Here is a 25,377-nt window from a genome sequence, read left to right on the forward strand (position 1 = left end):
GTCAGCTGCCAAAATGTCTCAAACCCAGAAGGCATCATCTTAAATGGATTTATCAGCATTTTAAAAATTAAAATAAGTTAAATATGTAATGTTTGAAATTTCTTGCATTGATACATGCGTTTTTGTACTATTGTTAATTGTACAATTATAGGATGAGTAACATCCAATTACAACATTTGTGAAAAAAGAAACAAAGCCAATGAAAAAGCATTAAAACTTTGTGAATGAATGATGAGGGTTGTGGAGTCTCTGCACGAACATGAACTTGGATCAAGTAAAAATGATAGCAAAGAGAAACTCTTATATTATAAATCTGATGAATCACAGCTGTGTCTCCTGGCAATCTGTGTGCACAGGTGTCTCCCGGATATTAGACTTCACAGCTCAGATGTGCCAATTCAGCAAATCGAGAGTATGTTTTCAGGTGTGAAGTTCAGGTAATTTGGATATTGTATGAAATAACAGGCATGGAAATTAAGTTTGAAATATACTGCATACCACCACTTGCCACTTTTTACACAAAATTTACCCACAAAGCATAAACATTTTAAGCCTGACATTTATCCTGGAATTCATTCAATGTTCTGTGGTTACTTCTGATTTCCTCTTTTTTCCACACAACCAAAAACACACACACTTCCTGTCTTAAATTCTTAAGCAGGCTGATCATTCTGCCAGGATTAAATGCGCGCTATTAAACAAATTCTAATCTCACAATGGGTCTTTTCAGAGCAGACATTCTGATTTGTCATGGCAGGAAAGACACAGGCATAATTAATAATTATAATAATGGCTGCATTCCATTCAGCAGTGCCAGTCTTGTACTCTACATGATGGATCTCTGGCATAGCTTAGTGGGTCATTATTAGTTACACCTGTGCATTTCCTTAAATAGAGTCAAAATGTCTGCCATAAAAAAAGCATTTTTTTTAAACAAAATCTGCTAATTATGATTTGACAACAAGCTAATCCCCCATATCTGTGTTTTTGTGATTCTAACAGGATTTTGTTAATGAGTGGTTGCTGTTGTTGTGTTTTTGCACTGTACTTCTTATGAATCACTTTCCAATGTCTTCTGTGTATTCCAAACACATCATCTGAATAGAAATCCTGCTACCACGTACAATAAACAAAAAGTGTAAAAGCTGTCATCAAGTAAGGATCACTATGGACATTCATTTACAAGAATATAATTTACTTAAAAAATACAAACATGCATTCCAGATTTACTAGATTAACATACAAATCACTGACAGTTGGGGAACTGGCAGGTTATATGTGTAAGCAACTTTTACTTTTGATTTCCAGTCCAAAATCTGACCATCTGACTTGTTTTTAAGAATACAATGAAAAATGTAATGTTGCAAAAAGACAATCACATAGGAACTTACGTGCAAAATACTGCCAGGGTATGAAGGTTCTCCCGTTGTCTACAGAGCGCTCAAGCACCCAGAGGTCAGGTCGAGGTGAATTAGCAAACTTGAGGAGGACGTACGCCACATGGAAGAGCTAAAAAACAGAACACAAAGAGCAGGATAAACAAAAAGCAGTCACTGCTCTAAACGGATTTTGGCATTATGATGTAGTTTCCTGTGCTCACATTGCTCTATCAAGTATGGCCCCAGTCTTGGCTGCCAGCTCTTACAATACCCTTATTTCCTTTCTTGTGAAAGCCGGGGCACAACATCAGCTTTGTTGTTGTATCTTTGCGATCGCCACAGAACTAACTAACTTTTATTAGGATTTTGCAATCACAATGAATCAGGGCCATGCCCTCCTGCTCTGAGCTTTTATTCTCTCAGCTTGACTTCAGCCATATCTGTGTGGCCATACAGCAATCAATTCACCAACATTTGTTAGCATAAAGTCAATAAAAAGTGGTGCAGGTGCAGCCAGGTTAGTGAAAAGACATCAGCTAAGCCCACATGATCCGTGTCTGTTCTCTGAACTCTCTATCATCACCTTTCATCAGAATATACAGTCCATACAAAGGCAGAAAATGATGCCAATGATTGTTTCTGCCAACACTGAGCTTTCTGTCAAGCTCAGAATAGTATGTTTCCTTTGCAGTTCATCAGCATCCTCATCAAGCCCTAAAAGCGGGTGACTTCAGCTTGATTGAACATTGTACATGGAAAAGTAATTTGTGATAGTCAAAGCTGTCTTTGTTATCATCTGGCATGGACTTGGCGTGGCTTGGAATTTAAACCCTGTGACACCAACCTGCACGTGACATCTACAGTGTCAACAAAAGGCCTCACCTACACGTTACCACCACACCCCTGTCTTGTTTCTGTAATGCTGAAACAGAGTTTATCTCCATGCAATTTCAGTGTTGGCTTAGATCCGAAAGCAACATTTATTTAATGTTTCAAAAACAGGGTACTATAGGCATATTTATTGAGCCTATGGTATCTGCCCTCAGGATTGAAGTGATGAATGAAATAAAAGACATTTACAGACTCTCTGCTCTTTGAGAAGGAGGAAGGCAGGCCCACACTCGTCTAGCATCCCTCAGCGCCTTGATGAAAACCCCAAGCGGGCATTTGAAACATTCAGATTGTCTCTCCTTGGATTAGGCAGGGAGCTATGCTAATACGTATATCAAAGCAAAGTAAAGAGTACTGGACTGTTTCAAGAAGGATCCACAATTATCTTGATTGATTTCTCCCCCCAACCCTGAAACGTAACGGCCTGAAGTTCAAGGAGCTCCTGCGTTGATGGATTGTGAGAGAGCTCAGCGGTCAGCTGGGGAACTGTCTGGCCATTTTCTCTGAAAACTGTCAACAATCCCTGATAACAAAAAAAACTAAATCATTAGGTTGCAAATAGCCTTTTTTTGACTGTCCTTTAATCACTGTTGTCATTGAGCAAAACAGTCAATCTATAAGTAAATAAAATAGCTTAAAACGCCTCTTTCTGAGCTCAACTTTAAATCGGGTGTGTCTTGAAATTAATCAGAACACACTTCCACCCACATGCAACAGGATGTGCAAAAAAAGGGTTAGGGGGCATGCAAACAAGATGTGGGCTGTCATCCATCTAAAAACAGAAGCAAGGCTTTTTCAGAGGAGCTGCCTTCTATCAATATGCTGGTTCCACTGAGGAACAGGAGGAAGTTTAGTTTGCACGGGCTGTGATGACGTCAAGGGAAGGCCGGGGAAAGGGAGGCAGGAGAGCAAGATGGGGGGAGGGTAAAAAGGGTAGGGGTGGCTAGAGACGTGCTGGCTGGCATCCGGACCCATCTCAGATTCCAAACATAGCGCCACATTCCCCTTCCCACCAAATGCCCCTAAAGCAGAGCATGCCACTGCTTTCGGGAACCTGTCACAGACAGCAATGCGCAGCAGTGAAAAGCTTCTCCGGCACTTGTTATGGGTACAGATAAAGATGATAACAACAAGAGATTCTCCTGTTTTCCAAGAAAAATAACAATGTCCTCACCCATAAAAGAATTCTATTGCTGTCCTGGTACAGCACAGACACCAAAATGTGTGCTCTCTGGGGATTTGTGGGATTGGCTAGTGGCACATTTGCAGTAGTCTGCAAATCATTCAACCAACATGTTTTAGCACACATTTTTTCAGAATGGGTGAGGCTTTACCTAGTGCTGGCTGGGTATCATTAGAAATACTGTTGCCAATATGATAACTAAGATCAGACAAAAGCATTTGATTCCAACCTTTTGTAATGGACATTTGAGTTACTACTAAAAACATACCGATGTTTGGTACATTTGCCTGTTGGTGAGGAACCAACGGTGATACTGTTCTGTTTTGTTCATTGTACATCATAAGTATCAACATAAGTCTTTTTAAAAATGAACTTTAAACTTAAATAAATCAGAAAAGACTGAAATAGGCAATCCAACCACTTCTTATTTAGTCTCACTCCTATGGAAACTGTGTAAATTCTGTGATCTAGACACTAACGCAAACCTCATGCATCCAACTTTACTTAATTCTCATCTAGCCTGACTGTGGTGATGCCATTCACTGTGGTATCTAACACTGACTTGATGCCAGTAACTGAGTCCTCCGGAAACAAACCCAGTGAGAAACAGACAGCATGATCTTGGAAGACAGGGCCAGTCCTGGCCCAGCTTCGCTTAATTTCAGGCCTGTCTTTCTAACTGTGTGCTGCCAGTCTAAACAAACACTCTTGAAATATGTCCAGCACCTACGTATTGTTTGCAGGGAGCCTGAAATACCGCGATGGCATGCTAAGCGCACCAAGGAAGGATTCCAGTGGCGTACAAAGACATGAAACAGATTGACAAGCTTGTGGTAAACACACTTGGAATAACACTTGAGCAGAGCAATCTTCTGCCCCTCCCTGCATATGCAGCCCTTAGGCCTTGGACAACAGTGTTATGCCAAGATGTTTAGTGTAGGAGGCTGTGGGTGGGTGTCAAAAAGGTCAGGGGTCGAGCTGTGGCAGGTATGGACTGTTTGACACGTACCCTCTCAGCCTCCTCACCCCATCTCAAATTCCTGACCTTGCTCCCCTATAACAGTGTCACATATACAAGGTATAAGTATCTAGACCTCCTCTAACCTTCCAATTAACACAACATGGCAACACAGTCAACCAAGTCCCTCGTGTCCAAACACCATTTTAACAACAGCATATTACACTTGTTGCAACGTGCAAATGCTTTCTGAAAAAACACACAGCCATACTCACAATCTTTTGACCCCTGGCATTTCATGCCTAATGGGTATTTGCATGTGTATTATCATTTTTGGATTATTGACCCCTGACCGTGTGTGACAGCTCAAGAGTGATAAATGTGCAGCTTGAAGTGTGAACTTCACTCTGGTAAGCAAAAACCTAATATTATCATACCGAATGGTTAAAACTACTGTTAGCAATGTGGCGACGACACGCATTGAGACCCTAAGTTATTTATTGTTGTCGCTGTGTTAAGACCATTTCAAATAATATATAAAACGTGTACATTGGAAATAGTTAGTACCAACCCTGCCTTTAAGTCCTGTTCCACCATTGACAATTTTAAAACAAATTTAAAGATCCACTTTTCACTTGCTTGTAGTTTAGTCTGAGGCTGCCCCATGGCAGCCTCTTATTGCTTCTTATTGTTGTTGGTTTTGTTCTATTTCACATAACTTCCTATTTTATTACTTCGGCTTTGATTTTATCATTCTACTTCTTTTCTTTTTTGCTGTTTTTTCTTTACTTTGGTTTTACCAAGCTAGTTTTAGGTTTCTATTTTAGTCGTGCCTTCTCTCATTGTTTTATTGTATGACATTATGTATTATTTCCTTTGCTTTTATGCAACTTTTATTTCTTTAATCATGTATACCTGTACTGAGGCAGATCCTAACCCATCTGCTTGAAAAATGCTTGATTGAAAAGCACTTTGGGTCTACTCCTGTTGTTTTCAACTGTGCTATATAAATAAAACTGACTTGACTGATTGCGTGACCCTTTGCCAGTTGCTCCTGCTGCCGTGCCTGCCACGTGGATCTCTTCAATTATAATCTCTTTGTATTAATCAAATGAAGTGTACTGTAAAGTGGACTGGTTAGGAATTTCTCCCAGCCTTCTCAATCAGAAACTATAGTGCCTGCAACAATTACTGTTTCTTTATTTCATAATCTATGTATTTGACATTATAATGGTATTGCATTGCCCTAATAACAGGTGTTGTGTGCTACCATGTGAAGATGAGATGTATAGACACAGTACATACCATCTAAACCGTATATCTAATCTTATCTGATAGACAGAAGTAATCTAGCAATCTTACATCAATAAGTACATTTTCCGCAAGTGCAGTCAAGAAACAGATATTAAATATCCTAATCCCAAATTCCAACCTGGCTCCTGAAAGTCAGTCTGATGTGAGATCAGAGGAATGCAATTCAAAGGAGAGGAGGCATCAACCTTCTGTTGGAGTGGATCACCCTGCCAGACAGAGCATACTGCAGCACAGTGGGGTGGACCAGCATTGTAACAATGCAATGTACAACTGTTTGTCTGTGTGCAACAGGTGGGTGGTGGATGGGGAGAGGGGTAGTCTGGTGTATTTTTCTCTGTCTCCATGACAGAATTAGTTATATGGTGACAAAGAAATGTTGGCCAAAAGTCACAAAAGACTTGTAGGTGTAACAGAATACATAGAGTATATACAAGTCTCTACTTGTAAGCAATCTTCACATTGTAAAAGCCTGAGGTGCAGCTGCTCAAAAAGTGTCTGTTTGTTTTTCTATGTTGAACACAACACATTTGCCTGTTTATGAACTGTTATTATTAACCTTAAGGGCCCTATTTTAACGATCTGAAACGCAAGTATGAAACGCCAAATGCAAGTAGCTTTGTGGGCGGATCTCGGGCGCTGTTGCTATTATACCGGCGGGATAAATGACTCTTGCGCCCGACGCAAATCTTAAATGGGTTGGTCTGAAGTAGCTAGGTGTGGTTTGGGCGTAACGTGAAAATAACCAATCAGACCATCATCTCACATTCCCTTTAAGAGCAGGCGCGCTTGTTCCATGGCGGATTGCTATTATGACGGCGGATTTGCCTGGCGCACGCCAGCGGGAGCTGCCCGGGATGCGGCAAAGTAATAAATGCCCGTCTTGGCCGGGCGGCGATGTTGCTGCGGCCTCTCGGGCGTATCACCTCAAGTCTGGAGAGGATTGCTGCAGCAATGGAGCGTGGGCCTCCAAACGCACCACCTGCACCTGTTGTGCCCCTTCCTCCTCCCCCCACTCCATCTCCATCCACCCACTCCATCAGGAGCGCATCGCGCATTAGGCTACTCCATATTCACCAGATTCCACCGGAGTGTCCAATCCCACCGTAGTTCAACATCACGTCTCCTTAAGTCCTCTAATAAATGTTGTGTAAAACACAACAAGCCACAAAGAATGCTGGAACTTTTTGAGGACTGTACTGTAAAGTGCCTCCTGATCTATCCAAACACCTGAAGCGCATTTTTAGTAATATTTTTCTTTGTAATTATGTATGGTTTTCAAAAATGGCAACTGTTGTAGATGAGAGAAGTGTATGCGCATTCGTCCCTAAAATAGCATCTGAATAACGCACTACTGACTTTAGACTAGCGCCACTGACTTTAGACCAGGTTTTTCCTGGTCAGTGGCGGAATTGTTTTCTGAAACTGCAAAATAGGACCACATAACGTTTGCGCCGGAACACGCCTCCTCTTTTCGCTGAACCGCCCCCTGGAGCGCAAATACATTCCCTAATTTACCGACGTGCGTCTGTGGAGGGAAAAGTCCGCTGTGCGTCGGGTGCAAAATAGGAACGATACATGCGTCGGTGTACAAAGGCAATTGCGCTGAGTGCAAGATAGGGCCCTAAAGGTCCCATGGCATGAAAATTTCACTTTATGAGTTTTTTTAACATTAATATGAGTTTCCCCAGCCTGCCTATGGTCCCCCAGTGGCTAGAAATGGTGATAGGTGTAAACCGAGCCCTGGGTATCCTGCTGGGTAACCCTGGGTAATCTTGCTCCTTATGAGGTCATAAGGAGCAAAGTTACCTCCCCTTTCTCTGCTTTACCCGCCCAGAAAATTTTACCAACCCATGAGAGAGAGACATCATGGCTTTCAAACGAGAAAAGTGGCAGCTGGTCAAGGCCACACCCTCACCCTCCACCTTGCCCCCTCCTCTCTCCTCCTCAATAGCTACAGACACAGAAATGGCACATACTAAGTAAAGCTCATTGTGGGACTGGCTCTAGTGGCTGTAATTCTGCACCAAGGCTGAATTTCAGGAAAGAGACTTCAGATATAGTATTAGTGGACCACTAAGGCCTATATAAAAGCATCCAAATAGCACCATGTCATGGGACCTTTAAGAAGCAATGCAGAGTTCAAAATGGGCTATAACAAAAAGTATTTAGGATCAATTTCAAGTATTAGGAGTTGATAAACAAGTGAGACATTTTGTATTTTCCAATTATTTTTGACAGCCGAAACTGTTCGTTTAAAACAACAATAGCAGATGTAATATACAGATGGTTCAACCAATCACCTGCCAGGTATTTTTTTTTAAGTGCCCGCCCTTTGCCAATGACGGCTTCTTAGATGGTTCTGTGTTAACACACCATCTGGTGCGTCGTTAGGTTAATAAGTTAGCAATACTCTCGATTCAGTTATGACTCTTTGCTGCAATTGGTTCAAGACCAAAATTTTTTTTACTTAAATAAATTGAGCACAAAAGATAAAGATTCAAGATATCAATGTTTCAGTACAACATGTGTAGGAAACTATTGCAATATTATTCTGATGCAGTATTTCCTCCACCTCTTGTTTCACTTCTTGGAGTACTACTATTCATGAAACTGTCTTTTCAAATGGGTCTAGGAAAACTGCCTGCGTCAGTAAACATCAAACCAATGATTAGCATTTCCACATATGACAAAGGCCTTAAAAAGGTGAACAGATCACACGTTAACCCCCACAAGCTTTTCCACATCGGAGCTCCAGATTTAAGAGGAACTGCAGTCCAACAGGCCGCAGTGATGCCAGACTGCTATGCTGCTAACTAGCACGAGGTGTAGTAGTAAATAGCTGTTGGATGGCCTGGCGCCTCAGGCAGCCCGGCTAAAGATGGGCACTTACATCACCTCCATCGTCACCACAGCAATAGGCACATGTCTAACAGCCAATCTTGTCGCTAGGGTCAGACTGAGCCAGCTGCACCGAATGGACAAATCTTTATTATCAAGCATATACAACAAAATAAGATAGATTTTCAACTGAAATTTAATATGTTCTTTGTCTCAGATTGCATATTCAAAACACATGACACCTCAATTAGGATTATAGCCTCCACATATTTGCTAACCACCTGTTGTATGATTTGGATGGATGCAGCAACACACAAATGCGCACAAGATCATACATGCACACAAGCAAGCATCATAAAACAAGGGAAAGTGGAATGTTTTTAGTCTGAGACTTGTATGTTTTCTGTTTAAGTACTTTCTCACCACCAAATTACACCACCTCTCCATTTCTACCCATTTATTGAGTGAAAAGAGAGGGTCAGGTCACTTTCAGAGAGGCTTAAAAAGAACCAAACCTTTGTAAGAGTCTGAGAGCACAGAAAGGATGTCACACAATACCGCCTAGAAGGATTCTAACACAAAAGGGGGCGACGGCTGCAAATAAAACATTCAAACCAACTTTGGCGGAAGGTGGACCCCTGAGAGAGGGGATTTGGTTCCAGGGGAATGTCTCTAAAATTGAGTTCTTTTGAGTTGAGTTTTGTCTCTTGACGATTGCAGAACTGTGAGCGGTGCCAAAGCCATTGCATTAACTTGAACCAGATCATGTCAATGTTCTTGCACTTACTCACATCCCCTTCAAAGTAAAAAGCATGTATATCTAAAATAATAGCCTGCTAAGCAAATGCACAGATAAACAACAAGATATTTTGCAATCAGTCCCATTAAAGCCACAGAACTACCACACACACACCACAACATCATCATCAACACAATAAACACCTGTCACCTACAGATATAATCCATAGCCTTAACCTTCATATAACATGCCAGTTAACTTCATTGAACATCAATCCAGCAACTAATCAGAACATCATTTAAACCAATAATGTCTGATGTTAATTTAGTGACTGACGCCCACCAATCAAAAGCAGCTCAGTCTCATCAGATGAGAGACAGAGAGCAGTAAGCCCTGGTATGTTTGTCTCACATGGTCTACTCTGGGCTCACTCAGGCAGATAAGCACATGTGGTCAGGGCTCCTAAAATACATTCCCCAGAAAAAAAGGAGTGACTGGATGTTTGATATGTGGTGTAAATGTTTACCAGAACAATGGCTTGCCTACTGTGTTCTGTAAATAGTTTAACAGGGGCAAACGTTCCTGGAAAAGTAGCCAGTATGTTGGTGGGCACAGATATTTATAATGGGATGGACAAGAAAGGTTTTACTGGTTCTTGACATATAGATTAACAAAATGGCGAAGAGATAAACACATACAAGGCAAAAGCTGTTTTAATCATTTAAGATATGATCTTTGCTCCTACAATTATCTACTTACCTCAAATTCACTCATTATGAGCCAAATTATTCTAGAATTAAACAAGGCATTTACGCCAAACACCATCTTTATCTATACAGAAGCCAAATGAAGATTATTGAGGTCATTTCCTCACTCAAGGTTGGATTTGTTATGGGTCACGGGTCAAAAGCCAAGAAATCACAAAAACAGGGAGCAGTTAACCTGCTTGCATTGACCTGTCTGGTACAGGGCTTATTCATTGGAGATTTCTGAGCTGGAGGCAATTTAGAGAGTGATCATGTCACTAGAAGCAGTCAGCCTTTGGGCTGGTAAATGAAAGTCGCACCAAGATTTGAAAATAAGTCGCTTGAATGAATACAAGACTAAGAGTCTACTGCCCTGTTAGCAGCTCTGATCGGGTGTACTTAAGCACAACGGTGCTTTGAGCTTAATGCTAAAATCCCCAAGCTAGCATGCTCACAATGACAATAGCCTACAAAAGTGCTGAGGTTTAGCAGGCATACTGTTTACCATGTTCGGCATCTTAGTTTTTGAGATAATTCAGTTTGGACCAAAGTGGTAGACACACAGACCGACATCGCCATCCATAGAGCCATAGGCTACCGCTGGCTAAACAGTTGGGAAGGTTTTATTTCTAATAATGCTCAAAATTGTATTTTATGCCCCATTTTGGTGTATTTTCTCTGACAAACTATTGAGTTCACTTTTCGTCAAATTAGTCTAGCTTTAAACTTGACAGACGATGCTTCAAACAATCCTCTATAACCGGAAACAGCTCTGTCAAAAGGCCTCTCTCTTTGAACCTCACCATTTTAACATAAACATCAACTATGCCGTTATCTAAAATATCTACTGAGAGGTATATAGACAACAGCAGAACAGCCACCTGCGTTGGTCTTGAAAGAAACCACAGAACCCATTCAATCGGGTCTAACCCACATAGTTCATTTATCCTGTGGATTTGAAAAGAAATCTACAAAGCTATCAGGCTTCACATGGCACAGTCAAACAACTTGACAGCTCTAATGCATGAGATTGCATTTGTAGGGTGGAATAAAACAGTCAAAATTTAGGACGATGCCTGAAGAAAAAAAAAACTCCTTTCAGTCCCAAATCATAACCTATTTCAGATATAAACAGCCTTTATCATTAAGTGATATATATACATTCTGTGGTTCTTTTCTCTGAATTTAGGCTTTTTTCTTCCACTTATAGAGGAGTGCTTGAATGTTGAGTTTGTTGATATGATCATACACCAGAGGTTGGGAAGCTGCCAACTGATAAAGTTCTCATTAGTAAATCACAAATCTGCCCCACACTTGCCAGGTGTTTTCTCACAGCATCCGTTGTTCTGCTCTGAGGATTTGAGTGAGCACTGTTTACAGTCTTGGTGGTTGCATCAGATGCCATGAAGAGAAAAATGTGTGACAGGTGTGTGTGTGTGTGTGTGTGTGTGTGTGTGTGTGTGTGTGTGTGTGTGTGTGTGTGTGTGTGTGTGTGTGTGTGTGTGTGTGTGTTTGGTTGAGGTGGTGGTGTTAGTAAGGCAGTGTAGGGTGTTGTGCAGTTGGTAGTCACCATCAGAGATCTAGCCACGCTCTTTTTAGCACACCATAATACAATAATGCTACTTTCCCGGCTCCGAAATAAACTGAGCATTACCACGTATTAGAGTCAGACATCCCTACAGGCCCTGCATGTGTCCATCCTCATGTAAGTGTGGACTATATTTAGCCATGTAGGATCTTTGCTCAGTTCAGTCTGCCTTAAAATAGAGATAGAAAAGCCAACAACCATTGTCTGACGCAGAGCCCACTGGGAGCCAAAGATGCAACACGTGTGGAGAGGAGCTTTTTGGTTGCTCTCTTTTTGAATGAGGTCTACTCCACAACTGGTTAAAACCCTCCTTACATAAGAGGTCAAGGCCTCCATCTACACTCTTCAAATTTGATTTTACATCCTTCTGATCCCTAATCCAGAGAAAGAATTCCTCTCTTTCCTCACAGTAGATAATTGAGCGTAAGGGTGCAATTTTATGGGCTGTGAGCCAAACCCCAGCCAAGCATCCAACTGCAGGACATTATTCACATGATCACTGTCGGCTGAGGTGATGAAGGTCAAACTGAAAACATAATCGTGTAACACTTTTGGAATATCTGTGAATGAAACACCGTTAGTCAAACAACTTTCTTCGGAGCATTTCCAAAACACATAAGCAGCAGCAAAACACAGCACTGAAATAGAATATGGTGCAAAATATGTTGCAATTGCACAGCAGTAAAGGTGCTCTGCAACCTCCCACAAACGACATCACTCATCTCACAGCAGCAGAGCAATGACCAAGGCAGAAAACATTCTTTCTCTTCCCTCTGTAACATTCAGGTGCTATATTTAACTGTCACCACACAGCAATCATCATTCACGCTGCAGGTAGTAGCAGGTAAACAGCTGTTCATAGCAGAGTATGGTATGATAATCTCACCTGCCCAAGGTCCAGGGTAACATTCACCTCGTTGTAGCCCGGTCCACTGGAGAGAGGAGGGCTCTGCCACCAGCGCTCTGTCCCATCAATGGCATAGGTCACCGGGTGGGCTTTGTTTGGGTCAATGGAGTTGCAGTAGTCACAGAACTGACCCTAAATGGTGTCAAATTGTTGGTATTCAGAGACATACACACCCAAATAACTGCAGAAAACCACATGCAGGATTTATAATGGAGACAGGCACTGGCAAATAATATAACCTAATGCAAATATGAAAAATATTGCAAACACAAGCAAATCTTAGGTTTAGACAGAGGTTTTTGCATGTCCATTTCCAACTACTGTAATGTAGGGACCATCAGAAGAACTCAAGAGGGGACAAGACCTGTTGAAAGGGCAATTCCTTTAGAAAACTCAACTACAACGGTGTAAAAACCTTTTCTGGCAGTTGCACTTGGCCATCGCAGGGATACTTGTCAGAGCTTTTACAAAGACACAGACAACATTTGTAAGCGAAAATTCATAAAAAACTAAATACAGGCCTACTTTCTGTCAATAGTTATATATGGAAACTAACTTACTGTCAACTATATGTATCTAGAAACAATGTCATTTCCTATTGCAGTGTCAGCATATTGTTGTTATTTACTTTTTACGCACGGACCGAACGTGAGATCGCATCCAGTTTTTTCTTACCTGTATATTTTGAGTAGGAGGTCCGCTGTTCGGTCCTCCGACAAGCTTACAGTATAACTCATATCTCGGTGTCCCAGCACCAGCCTGACCGCAGGTTGCTGTGGCAGAGATACTAGACCTATCAACGAGGTTGAAATACGGAGGACTCAAACTAAAACCTGTTAAGTCGTTAAAGCTTCCTTGTCCATTTGCGTCCCTGAAAAGTGTTACGGAAAAGGTAAAAAAGACAGCGAGGAGATGAGCTCCTCTCATCCCTCTCGCCATGTTCCACGTTAGAGATCCCTGTAGAAGCCGAGAGCAACCCGCAGCGTGCAGGTCTTGTCATAGAAAGAGGTCCATGAAGTGCGCCTAGGGGGCTGCGCGAGTTCCGCGCGAGGGTCTTTACAGTGGCACGTACGTCCGCTTATGTCAATGATAAAGCTTTAAGTTGGTCTTCTACTATTAAAGGTGTGCTCTCATTCCGCCACATGTTTCCAAACTAACAACGCCAGCTTTCCGTCTTCCTAACCAAGCTGTGCGCCACTCTGGAGCTATCAGGTGTCAGGCTGTCAGGATCTGAGCTCGATGCTAATCTACCGAGTGGGGCCAAAGGTCTCCTGTCACAGTTCCCAGCAGCACCTCTTTCCCCCCATTATTTTCTTTTAACATGAAAAATCTCTCTTACTTACAACACTTTTTTTGTATCCTATAATTTTACAACCATTTGATAATGCGTGACCGAGACAAGTATTCTGTAATTTCAAAGGCATTTTGAACAGGCTGTCACTTGTGCAAATACAAAATGAAAGATTAGAGTTTGGTTATGGAATGAAATCAAATTGTCTAGCCATATGATTAATAGGCGATAGATGGTTAAGAAAGCTTCAATACTGTCTGATCTACATATAGGCCTATTTTTATTGATATCCCTACCCATCTTGTTTTTTTCAAATTTGTTTAGGCTAGTCTATTATATATATATATAGCTCACACTTTTTTTTTTTTAAACTATAGTATTATCTCTTATAGCAGAATCAGAGAAGCCCCGAACCTGCACCAGTGGGTTCGCAGATTATAACATCGTTGGTCCTTTTACAATGATCTTGGGGCGACCTCAAGTGGAGAAAAGTTATCACACAAAAATCATTGATGAAGTGGATTTTAGTATCGCTCACACTCACAGCACACTAATGAATTCTACGGTTTAACACTTGGCCTTTTGAAAGAACTAGCCTGTATATTGTTACAACTAAAACGACTCTCTTCTGTCTTACTTTATGCATCTTGTCCAAATTTGTTTTATGTATATGTTTATTATAATTCACAGTGAAAGACAATAATTAGGCCACATTCTAAAACAGTTTTTCTGTCTGTTTGGGTGATTTATTTAATGGCTCAGCAACTTCTGTTGTCTTTGTAACTTGCACGACAACAATTAAGCATTGTGACTCACTGGCATCGTTGCCATTCCTTTGACTGAGCAGACTGCTTTCTTGGACGCGTGTGTCACTGAGGGAGTGATAAGCAAACAGGAACTTGTTGTTCGGTGACATACGGCTGGGTAAACGAAACAAGACTGGCGGGGATCACGGGTCCTATCTGTTGTGTGTTTTTATTCTCACAGGACTCCGCATGGAGCCAACAAATCTACAGGTAGGATGAATAGTTATTGAAGACTGGAAGCTCCCCGTTTGTCGATGTTAGGCTACTGGAGTGTAACAAGTGTAGTGAGACAGATAGGAACACCGAGTAGGATAGGCTATTCCCTGTATGCAATCTGACGGGTTTCATTTTCACAAAAGCTTCAGCTTTAGATTAGGGCCTAAGTCTAAGTATGTCTAAAGGTATTGTGTTCTAAATTAAAATAGCGTTTTATCCAACTATAACAGAATGAGCAGTTCAATGCGGGACCTTTTGTGTCAATATTTCGGTTTCTGCAAGAGCTGACTGAACTCCATCACTGACCAAAAATAGTGACTCGCATCAAGGCCACAGATTCAATGGCATTCAGTGAAATTATTCATTCACAGTTTACAAAATCTCTAAGCAATCTGCTATCTGATTGGTTTATGCAGTGTAGTTTTATTGTATTTGTCAAAAAATAGCAGGTACTGTAAAGGTACTCTAATAGATCGGTGGAATTCACAAAGACCCTCTTATATTATAAACAACTGATTTTCCACGTAGAGTTCTAGGTTCAGTCTGCTGGCAGCTGCTTTAGTAGGCAGTTTACTCTTACTGGGGTTTAATACACAAAATCACCATATAGCTGAAGTTATAGAGCTGGACACAGGAAACAGTTCAGCAGCAATTTATACACTATAATAATTTCACATCAAAGATTTTCACTGGCATATTTTAATTGACTATACAATTAATTGCGTATTACTTAATTGATTGACCATTTACTCTTTAAAAAGTCAACACTGAAAATGTCCATGAGCAAGACAGACCTTTTAACTCCTTTTAACTTCCTGTTAACTTATGTTCTGCAGTCTCGGTTGACGCTTTTAGAAAGCAAAACATACTTGTTTCAACTGGCTTTTGTCTAATGTTTGTAATTTTGGGTTTTATTCTTTTAATCCTCATTGGAACTGCATTTGTTGTTGCTTGTTTATTTTCTGTTTTGGATTCTATTGTATTTTACATTGTATTTTTCAAATGTCTTTTGTGTGAAGCACTTTGTGACACTGTCTGTGAAAGGTGCTATATCAAATAAATTACTTACTTACTTTTTCACAGAAGACATTTTGTTAAAAAAGAAGAATTCATACAAAAAGCAAAGGTGTAATTATTAACACTGCAAACTAGACAAAGCCCTATTATTACACAATACATTACTGAAATGACTGGATTACCAAAAGTGGACTTAATAAATGTTGTGTTGATCAACTACTCAATCAGTCAATTTATCATTTCAGCTTGAGCTCCAGCTCAGTTTTAGAAACTATTGTGATTTTTTTATAATATGGTATGAACATGCTCTTAGTATAACAACAACACTGTACAATGTATACTTTTGTTTTGGCCTGAGTAGATTTATGCAGTTTATGGGACACTGAGATGATGTGAACTGACTTAGTTTGAGGTCCCTTTACAGACTCTGTCATGTAGTGATTTCAGCAAAAACCTAAGATATGATAGTATCTGAAATATTAATTGTTTCCTGCTTTTTCAGAAAGCTATTGCCATAGCACAGAAGGCTTCACAGGAAGACCAGGCTGGGAACTATGAGGAGGCCATCCGCTCCTACCAACATGCTGTCAAGTACTTTCTGCACATTATAAAACGTGCGTCACTGCAGCTGGAAACAAAATGCATCCAATGTCACATAATGATGTTTCTAATAGCCTGTACAAGAGTGCCTGATGGGCCAATTAGCATATACGTGAAATTACTCTGAAATTACTAACTATTAATGACTTTAGTTTGTGTTTGTGCCTATTTTAAGTTGTGTCATCCTTATAACTTGTTGCAATAGATAGTTTATAAAATGGACCTAACAAAAATCATTAACATTGCTATTAAATGAACATAATCCTTCCCATCAGGTGAACCCCAGGGTAAAGATGGCAACCAGAAGATAAGAGATACATGTAAACAGTACCTGGACAGAGCGGAAGAACTACAGGAGTACCTAGTGAATAAAGAGGTTGTTACGAAAATGAAATACATAATATCTGTTTTAAAATTATTTTTTCATGATGATAAAAATCAGAGTAGCCTAATGTCTAAAGTTCACAACAGTTTGGATGTGCTGCAACAAGAGTGTCTTTTTAAAAATAATTTAAACTGAATTCAAGTGCTTGATTGATGAGATAATTCATGTTAGAACGACAGGGTCAATAGTCCATTCATAGTCTGGTAGTGCTTCATTTTGGCAAACCCATAGAACCAAAGACGTCACATAATAAACCACATGACAGGCAAAAGACAAATAGGAAAAAATAAGACTAGGTAACAGAATGAAAACAAACGGAGAAAAATGTAGTTCCAACTGATACCCGTATCTTCACTTAACAGTTACCGTTAAAATACAATAAATCAATATTTTCAAATGTAAAAACCTTATTTTTACAGTCTATGGCCAAACGCAGTAATGTATTCGAAACTGTGCGGAGGCTACGTCTTGACGTCATCAGATTCCGTGCACGCGAGTATCGACTTTTCAATGCGGAAGTTCCCTCCTCGATCTGACTCCGGAACGATCTTAGAAACGAAAACAAGCGTCATAAAAACCCCGATTGTGGAGTTAACAGACAACTTGTCTGGTTAAATTCTAAAGCATAGTGTTTAAAGGCTGTTTCGTTACGGCGGTGTTATATTCGTTTCGATTATTGGGCAAGTGATCAGCCATTATGGCTACCAACAATAATTTACAGGTAAGTTGAGGACCAACCCCAGGGCTGGCTAAACGCGTAACATAAAATATGATAACAAAGTTGTTCACATCTTGGAATAAACTAAAAAAAAAAAAAAAAAAGTAACGTAGTTGTTGTCAACCGAAACGCCTGTTCTTGGTTTGTTAGGTCATGTTTGGTATAAATGCCTTTAAATGTGTAAAATAGTAACGTTTGTAACATTAGCTGCTAATTAGCATGGTTAGCTAGCTAACATCAGCATGAATTCGGCAGTTAACTTGTAAATAACAAAGACAACCAAAAGACGACCCATGTGTTAAAGGCTATTGTTTTCCTGTGCTACAATGTATGCAGTTGTGGCAATTGACGTAGCAGTTATACAGTAACAGTAGCGTGAGTATATATTGACGAACAAGACACCTAGCTAATGGGATTAACGTTGCTAGCTAGCTAACTTTAACTGGTTTTATTTGGCCTCTAAAAAGACATCTACTTCAAATGGAAAGCAAAACAGTTAACGTAATATTCGGTGCAGGTTGTGTGACACGTACAAATTGTGTGACATATTATAGCTACGGTAACCAAAAGGAAGTAACAGTGGATTCAGGTTCAGGCACTCCTATCTCGGTGTGCGTAGTGTCACCACACAGGACAGGTGTAGCATTAAATCTAATATTCACAGCTAGTAGATCACGGTAAGTAACGTTATATATAGGAAGGTTGCCTGCGACCGACATTCTCACTTAAGTATTTGCCACTCTTATTCAAATAATTTAAAAACTTTATCGCCTATATTTATCATTTTGTTATTATGTTTGTTTTGGTTGGTTGATGGTGTTCTGACGCTGTCATAATTCAAAGGCACTCATTAACCTCACACAGCTGTCTGTGTTTCCATCAGTTGTAGAATCTACAAATGTTAATATAACTAACATTGTTCTGTGTTTCTGTTGTTTTAGAAAGCCATTGATCTTGCCAGCAAGGCGGCTCAGGAGGATAAAGCTCAGAAATACGAGGAGGCTCTACGTCTTTACCAGGCTGCTGTTCAGTACTTCCTCCATGTGGTGAAATGTAAGGCATAGGACAGCACATTGGCATGAAGTGTCTACAATCTGATAATCCCATTATATAATAATAAAGATAATAATCCTTTGTGACATAGTTTAAGAGTGACTTCCTATCTCTCAAAATGAAATGCAAGCTATTCTGTACACTGTCTTAGCAGTGGTTAAAGCAAGAATAATGAAAAAAAGTGTTTCATAATTGTTTAATATAATTCTTTTGTATTTAGAGCAAATTGTTTTCAGAGGTGATGTCTCTTTTAGGAACAAATACTCAAACCTTAAATCATTTTTGTATACCTTTTTTGTTGTTGTTGTTATTTCTGACAGATGAAGCCCAGAGTGACAAAGCTAAACAGAGCATCCGGGCAAAATGTGCAGAATATTTGGACAGAGCAGAGAAGTTGAAGGAGTATTTAAAGAAGAAAGAAAGCGCTCCTCCCGCGAAGCCTGTCAAAGAGTCACAGTCTGATGACAAAGGGTATGTTTACGGGTGGGGCAGATGTGATGCCATTCAGACCTAGATGGAAAATCAATGTTCCTTTTATCATATATATATGAAAATATAATGCATTATTTAGTACTTGATATATAGACAAAATTGTGTGTGTATATATATTTTGTTTTTTATAATTATATGTTTGTGTTTCCAGGAATGAAAGTGATGAAGGTGATGATCCAGAGAAAAAGAAGTTCCAAAATCAACTCTCAGGTTTGTAATATGAAGACTATTGGGTCTTCTTCAGGCTTTTTTTTTTGCTGAACTGAATTGTTGTTTATTTGTTGATTTATTGTGAGTTTCTTACTTGAAATCTGTCATAAATCAGGCATTATTTAGACTCCTAAGTAAGGTAGTATGTTATTTTTCCCAGGTGCAATTGTTATGGAGAAACCAAACATCAAATGGAATGATGTTGCTGGTTTAGAGGGAGCCAAGGAGGCACTAAAAGAAGCTGTTATTCTTCCGATCAAATTTCCCCACCTTTTCACAGGTACTACATCTTAATTATGAGGAAGGCATTCTCATTACTTTGCTCTTAAATGACAGAAGCAAACAGAGTACATTTGATAGTTTTTGATGACACTAATATTGCCTAAATTACCTTTTTGCTTGACTGACAGGAAAGAGAACTCCATGGAGAGGGATCTTGCTCTTTGGACCACCAGGTACAGGAAAGTCTTATCTGGCTAAAGCTGTTGCTACAGAAGCAAATAACTCAACCTTCTTCTCCATCTCCTCTTCTGACCTCGTCTCCAAATGGCTGGGAGAGAGTGAAAAGTAAGTCATAGTAACAGTAATCCACAAAATCAGTGAAGCATAAAAATATACTGCAGCATGTTGCTATTTCATTTCTTAAACTTTCCTTTTGCTTCCCAGGTTGGTGAAGAATCTTTTTACCCTTGCAAGGGAGCACAAGCCTTCTATCATCTTCATTGATGAGATCGACTCCCTGTGTGGCTCAAGAAGTGAGAACGAGAGTGAGGCTGCTCGGCGTATTAAGACAGAGTTCCTGGTTCAGATGCAGGGTAAGTCTGATGAGCTATGACAATTGTTTGTACTTACTGAATGCTGTGATAAATTAAAGTTAGTCTATTTTAGTGTTAAATAGTTTAAAAATACACAAGTGAAGTTTTTTTTACAGCAATGTCCTGTAGAATCGGTAAGCAGCCTGCCATTCTATAATGGCAGTTGTAGAAAATAAATGTTTATGCACTAAGTGAAGCAATCCTTTCAGTTTCTTTCTGCATCCTAGATTTTGACTGGAATCATTGTAGTCACATGGCATGGGATAGACAGATGTATCGCCAGAAACTTGAGCTGTGCACAGGAGAAAATTAAAGCTGCAGTGGCTGGGTGACTGGAAGGTACATTTGGGCAACCTTAAAGTATTTACTTATATTATACTTAAGTCCAATGGCTGGCAAAACTTTCAGATTAATGTCCTTTGGACATATGATTTGTTCAAGAGTAAGTGGACAGACTCGCAGTCTCTTTACTTCTCCCTGTTGACTTATTTCTAACAGAAGTGTGAACAATGTAAATGTTAAATGACCACTGAGTCACATGGGGCAGAAACTTTTTGCTGCAGCGCTCTAAACAGAATCAAACTCCACCGCTTGCCTATTCTGGTCACACCCCTAAACAGATGTTGGAGCCGATTATGCTCTGACAGGTTAGGGGAAAACACCTGCTATGACATCAGTGATTGAGGTGTGGCTGGAACTACAAGATGTTGTTTTTTTTATTTATTTATTTTTTTATAGATGAAAAGCTACACTCATGTTATCTTGCCATATTATGGATATATGGATTCATATTTTTGCAAATCTAGGGTTTGGACCCCAAAACATAACATTTTGTAAAATATAATGCAGTCCATTTGAGTAGTCATGCAACAAAGATGTTTGTGAAGGTTGCTTATCTATGATCAATACTGACTTTTTTTGTCAGTTGTTATATGTATTCAATGTTCAGCAACTTTCATAGATTTACTCCTTGTATGTGCATACTCAGTACTCAGAGGGTTTCACCCAGGAACTTGTTAAGCAGAGGTGGAAAAACTAAACTGTAGCCAAATTCATGAAATATGTGGTATTTGCTGTATGAAATAACACATCTTCTTTTTCGTAAAGCTTAATGTTTTATTTCATAGTGTATTCATTTTTATGATGTTTGTAGAGTTGTTTTTTCATACCTGCAAACTAGTTGCTTTTCGGCGAAAATCGCCGTTTTGAATGGGAAAATGTCATCCACGTGAATCGTGTAGATCCGATGAGTTTTTATTTTTGGGGGCAGGGGGGCCGAGACCCGGTGCTACGGCACCGGTGCCTTAACGACCGTTATCTACCGGACCGAATAGCAACGCGGATTTCTGTGCCTTATTTAGGTGCCACTTAAATACCTGCGCTTCTCTCTGATGCTCCGAAAACGGACGTTAGAGGGAACTGAAACATCGCCACACGGGACGCTAGTTAACACTACACTTGACAGCAGGTAACGTTAGCCTACCGTTAGCTAGCAGCTGGAGTAAACACAGTTAAAATGCTGACAGCTAAACGGTGTAAAAGTGTGTCTGTATTTCACTGGAGAGGATTCCAACATCGAGACGTACAACAGTCTGTAGAGCTGTTGTCTGAAAAACAACTCTGATGTTGCGTTCGCTTGAAATTCGCCTCGCCAGCCTCGTGCTGCAATCATAGTTGTTGTAAAATACCCATCCAGTGGTTGTTTTTATCGTTTAACAGGAACTTACTGGTGAAATAAGTTATTGTTATTACATTTTTTAATAAATCATTTCATTTATTCATTTATTTAATTCATGTTTTTTGCTTCAGACAAGATGGCAACAAAACACTAAGAAACCACTAATAAGCAGATTTGCAATAGATTTTGCCATTTTTGATTCCTAATTTTGTAACTAACACTTATATGGCTTGTAAGGTAACGTGTGGTCACAGATCTATAGAAAGCTGGAGGGACCGTCATGTGTCCGTGAAAGCACCATAGTATCATTGCTAAGATGAAGTATTTTAGTATGTACTTACCCAGACCTTTTCTGTTTTGCAGGTGTGGGAAATGACAATGAGGGAGTGCTGGTACTTGGGGCAACAAATATCCCATGGACCCTAGACTCAGCCATCAGAAGAAGGTAATTGTTATCACTTGGTGAAAGTTATTAGTAACCATGATGTCATTCACCTTTTCTGACTGTACACCAATAATACTCTCAGATTTGAGAAGAGGATCTACATCCCGCTGCCTGAAGAGCACGCACGCTCCTTCATGTTCAAGCTCCATCTAGGCGCGACCCCCACAAGTCTCAGTGACACTGACTTTGTCACTCTGGGCAAGAAGACAGATGGATACTCGGGAGCAGATATCAGCATCATTGTCCGAGACGCTCTAATGCAGCCTGTTAGAAAGGTCCAGTCAGCAACCCACTTCAAAAAGGTACGCCTTTTAAAATAACTGGTCTCCGTTTTAATGCTCCAGTGTAATATGTTGCAGTTAACAAATTGTCACTTTTGTTTCCTTTCTTATATTGTAATATAAAACAGGTACGTGGTGAATCAAGAACCGACCCCAACACTCTTGTAGATGACCTATTGACTCCTTGCTCTCCTGGCGATCCCAATGCGATTGAAATGACATGGATGGAGGTACCTGGGGAGAAGCTATTGGAACCTGTAGTATGCATGGTAAGGATATTAAAATACTACATGGTAATATATAAATATATAGGGCTGTCCCGAACATCACTTTTGGGGTTTTGAAACTTTGGTGGGAAGCATTTCAATACATTTCAAAGCTTTGAAATAAAGGGCTGGCAATACTTTATCAAGGCTCAGCTGTTCATTAGTTTTACGGGGATTTGCTAAACTCGTAGATTTGTGATATGCCAATTTCCTTTGGCATATCTGGCACTAAACTTTTTGGCGGTCGTCTTCGCAAAATTTTGAAATGAATCCAGATGCTTGACTTTTTCGACATCTGGCATGCCAAAAATTGAAGCCAAGTTGCTAGCACTTACGTGGTCAAACATTCAATTTGGGTAGTTTTCTGTCTGCCGATATTAGTACCCGGGACAGCACAGCGCCTAGACGCACACCTAGACACACCTAGACACACACACGCACACACACGCACACACACACGCACACACACACACACACACACACACACAAACACTCTGGGTCTCTGTCTGAGAATAATTATAATTAATGTTGATGCATGAATGTATAATGTGGGATTACTATTCCTTATTTAATGGGCTGTTTGGGATTTATGGGGTAATGCATATAGTAATCATTTATAAAGAAAATAAATAAAAAAAATTCAAATACTGATTTGGATGTCAATTACCATGGCAACAATCCTAGCTTAGGAGCATTCGGGTCAGCCCTAGTAATATAATTGCATATTTGAGTCCTTGCTTTAATATCATGATCTTTTTTTCCTCTTTTCAGTCTGACATGATGAGGTCTCTGGCCAACACAAAGCCAACAGTCAATGATCAAGATCTGGTCAAACTGAAAAAATTCACAAATGACTTTGGACAGGAAGGCTAGGTGGGATGATTGAGCCAAAGCAAAGGAATTTTGATTGTCTGTCTTTACTGTCCTTGTCCCTTTTTTTTCTTTTTTTACTCTCTCATCATAACCCTTCACCAGGCTTTGTGGTTTATCATGAGTGGACAAGATCACTGCGCTGTTGTTTTGCCAATTTGATAACCAAGCAAAGGGTGAAAGGACCTAGTTTTATTCGAAAAATAACCATTGTCCAAAGATTAAAAACTTCCCATCTGCAGCTGACCTGATAAAAGAATCAATGACATAAATAATTTAGAGTGTTGTTTGACTTGTGCACTATAGAATAAAAGGTATTTATCAGCAGAATACCCTAGCAACGAAATACACAACAATTAATTGCAAATAAGACTTTTGAAGTCAAGATAATTTATTTTAAGTTAAAGCAACACTATGTAACTTTTCCCGCTTCGGTCCCCCTACAGGTTGTCTCATTGGAACTACAGCTTGCGCTACCCGCCGCTTCGGTCCCCCTTCAGGTTGTCTCCATAGACTGTATATTAATATTAAGTCTATGGTTGTCTGATTGGAACTACAGCTAGCGCTACACGCCGCTTCGGTCCCCCTACAGGTTGTTTCATTGGAACTACAGCTGCAGCTAAAAGTTACATAGTGTTGCTTTAAGACTAGCTCTTGTCTCCTTATTTTCCAGCCAGAATACATCTCACTAGACTAAAATATACCGCTTGCATATTCTCCATTTTATGTTAAGAAAAAAACAAGCATTTTATAGTGTATAATGTACTTTGTGGAATATAAAAAGCTTGGGCTGGGGGAGTGAAGCAGGGCATGAGTTGATAGGATTTGTTTGGTGAAATATGTCATTTTTGTCTCAAGGTGGTGGACATTTAAGAGCTTTGAGACAGAGATATTCAGGATGAGAGCTACATTAGACCCTGTGGAAATTTTGGATTGTTTATCCAGTTTCCTAACAAGGAACAATTGTATTTGTTTACTCATTTGTCATTTGAATTAAACTCGGCTACAAGGGTGGATCACCAATGGTGCCAGACCAGCATTATTTTACAATTCTTCAAGGACTCAATAGCTTTTAATTGCTTTGTCACTCAGCTCATGGTTTTTTTTTTTTCTCACAACCTACTGTACATATTTTTCTTTACTATCCACAGGCTTTGCTGGTTATCTTTAATATAAACTGTAAAAAAAAAACTAAGCCTTATGTTATGATAAAGTCATTATAAATTTTGATAAAACAAGACCCAGTTGGACACGGATGGCTCAGGTGGAGAGATCATCTTCTTGTATACTTAACAATATAGGAGTGCATCTCAAAGCATGAACTCTATGTTGCCATGATTGGCCGTGTGCACCATGTGCCTTCTAGAAAAGCTGCAAGATTCATTTTTATTGGTTTATTTCTAAATTGGTCGCACTGCTTATATATCCAGTGCTTTGTCACTACAACTAAAATGTATAATTCATGTAAGCTCTTTCAGAGATTGTATACAACTGTGCTCTTTTGCTCCTAAGGTGTGAAAACTATCTCTTTTGAGTTTTAAGAGTCTTATTTTACTGTAAATGTCTATACATATAGTCAACTCCAGCTTTTTCTTTGTGTGGTCACCCATGCATAACATTTTCTGTTTTTGTTTCCACAATGTAAATAAAAGTTAAAGCTACGTCAAGAAAATCTGTTTACTTTTTTGTAA

General features: G+C 39.8%; 2 protein-coding genes across 3 annotated transcripts in view; one reads left to right on the plus strand and one right to left on the minus strand.

Moving 5' to 3' along the window:
* LOC120568611 (laminin subunit alpha-3-like) overlaps positions 1–13,761 on the minus strand; it is a 58,749-nt gene extending 44,988 nt beyond the window's left edge. The window contains exons 1-3 of the mRNA XM_039816223.1: positions 13,219–13,761; positions 12,523–12,675; positions 1,392–1,509 (exon numbers count right to left, since the gene is read on the minus strand). Coding sequence (XP_039672157.1) covers positions 1,392–1,509; positions 12,523–12,675; positions 13,219–13,482 — 535 coding nt within the window. The 5' untranslated portion in view covers positions 13,483–13,761. The remainder of the gene's footprint in view (positions 1–1,391; positions 1,510–12,522; positions 12,676–13,218) is intronic.
* A 938-nt stretch (positions 13,762–14,699) lies between these two features.
* vps4b (vacuolar protein sorting 4 homolog B) lies at positions 14,700–25,358 on the plus strand. Of its 2 annotated transcripts, XM_039816495.1 has the most exons (13): positions 14,700–14,850; positions 16,376–16,487; positions 16,749–16,849; positions 18,518–18,629; positions 18,950–19,100; positions 19,273–19,331; positions 19,492–19,611; positions 19,742–19,898; positions 19,998–20,146; positions 22,188–22,269; positions 22,352–22,571; positions 22,679–22,819; positions 23,588–25,358. In XM_039816495.1, the coding sequence occupies exons 1-13, from the start codon at positions 14,830–14,832 to the stop codon at positions 23,687–23,689; spliced, it is 1,527 nt and encodes a 508-aa protein (XP_039672429.1). In that variant the 5' UTR covers positions 14,700–14,829; the 3' UTR covers positions 23,690–25,358. The 2 variants fall into 2 exon arrangements, with proteins under 2 accessions (XP_039672429.1, XP_039672430.1); XM_039816496.1 differs by lacking the exons at positions 14,700–14,850; positions 16,376–16,487; positions 16,749–16,849 and adding an exon at positions 17,354–17,579.
* Positions 25,359–25,377: the final 19 nt, after the last annotated feature.

The sequence above is a fragment of the Perca fluviatilis genome, chromosome 11, assembly GCF_010015445.1.
Source record: "Perca fluviatilis chromosome 11, GENO_Pfluv_1.0, whole genome shotgun sequence".
Classification (NCBI taxonomy): domain Eukaryota; kingdom Metazoa; phylum Chordata; class Actinopteri; order Perciformes; family Percidae; genus Perca; species Perca fluviatilis.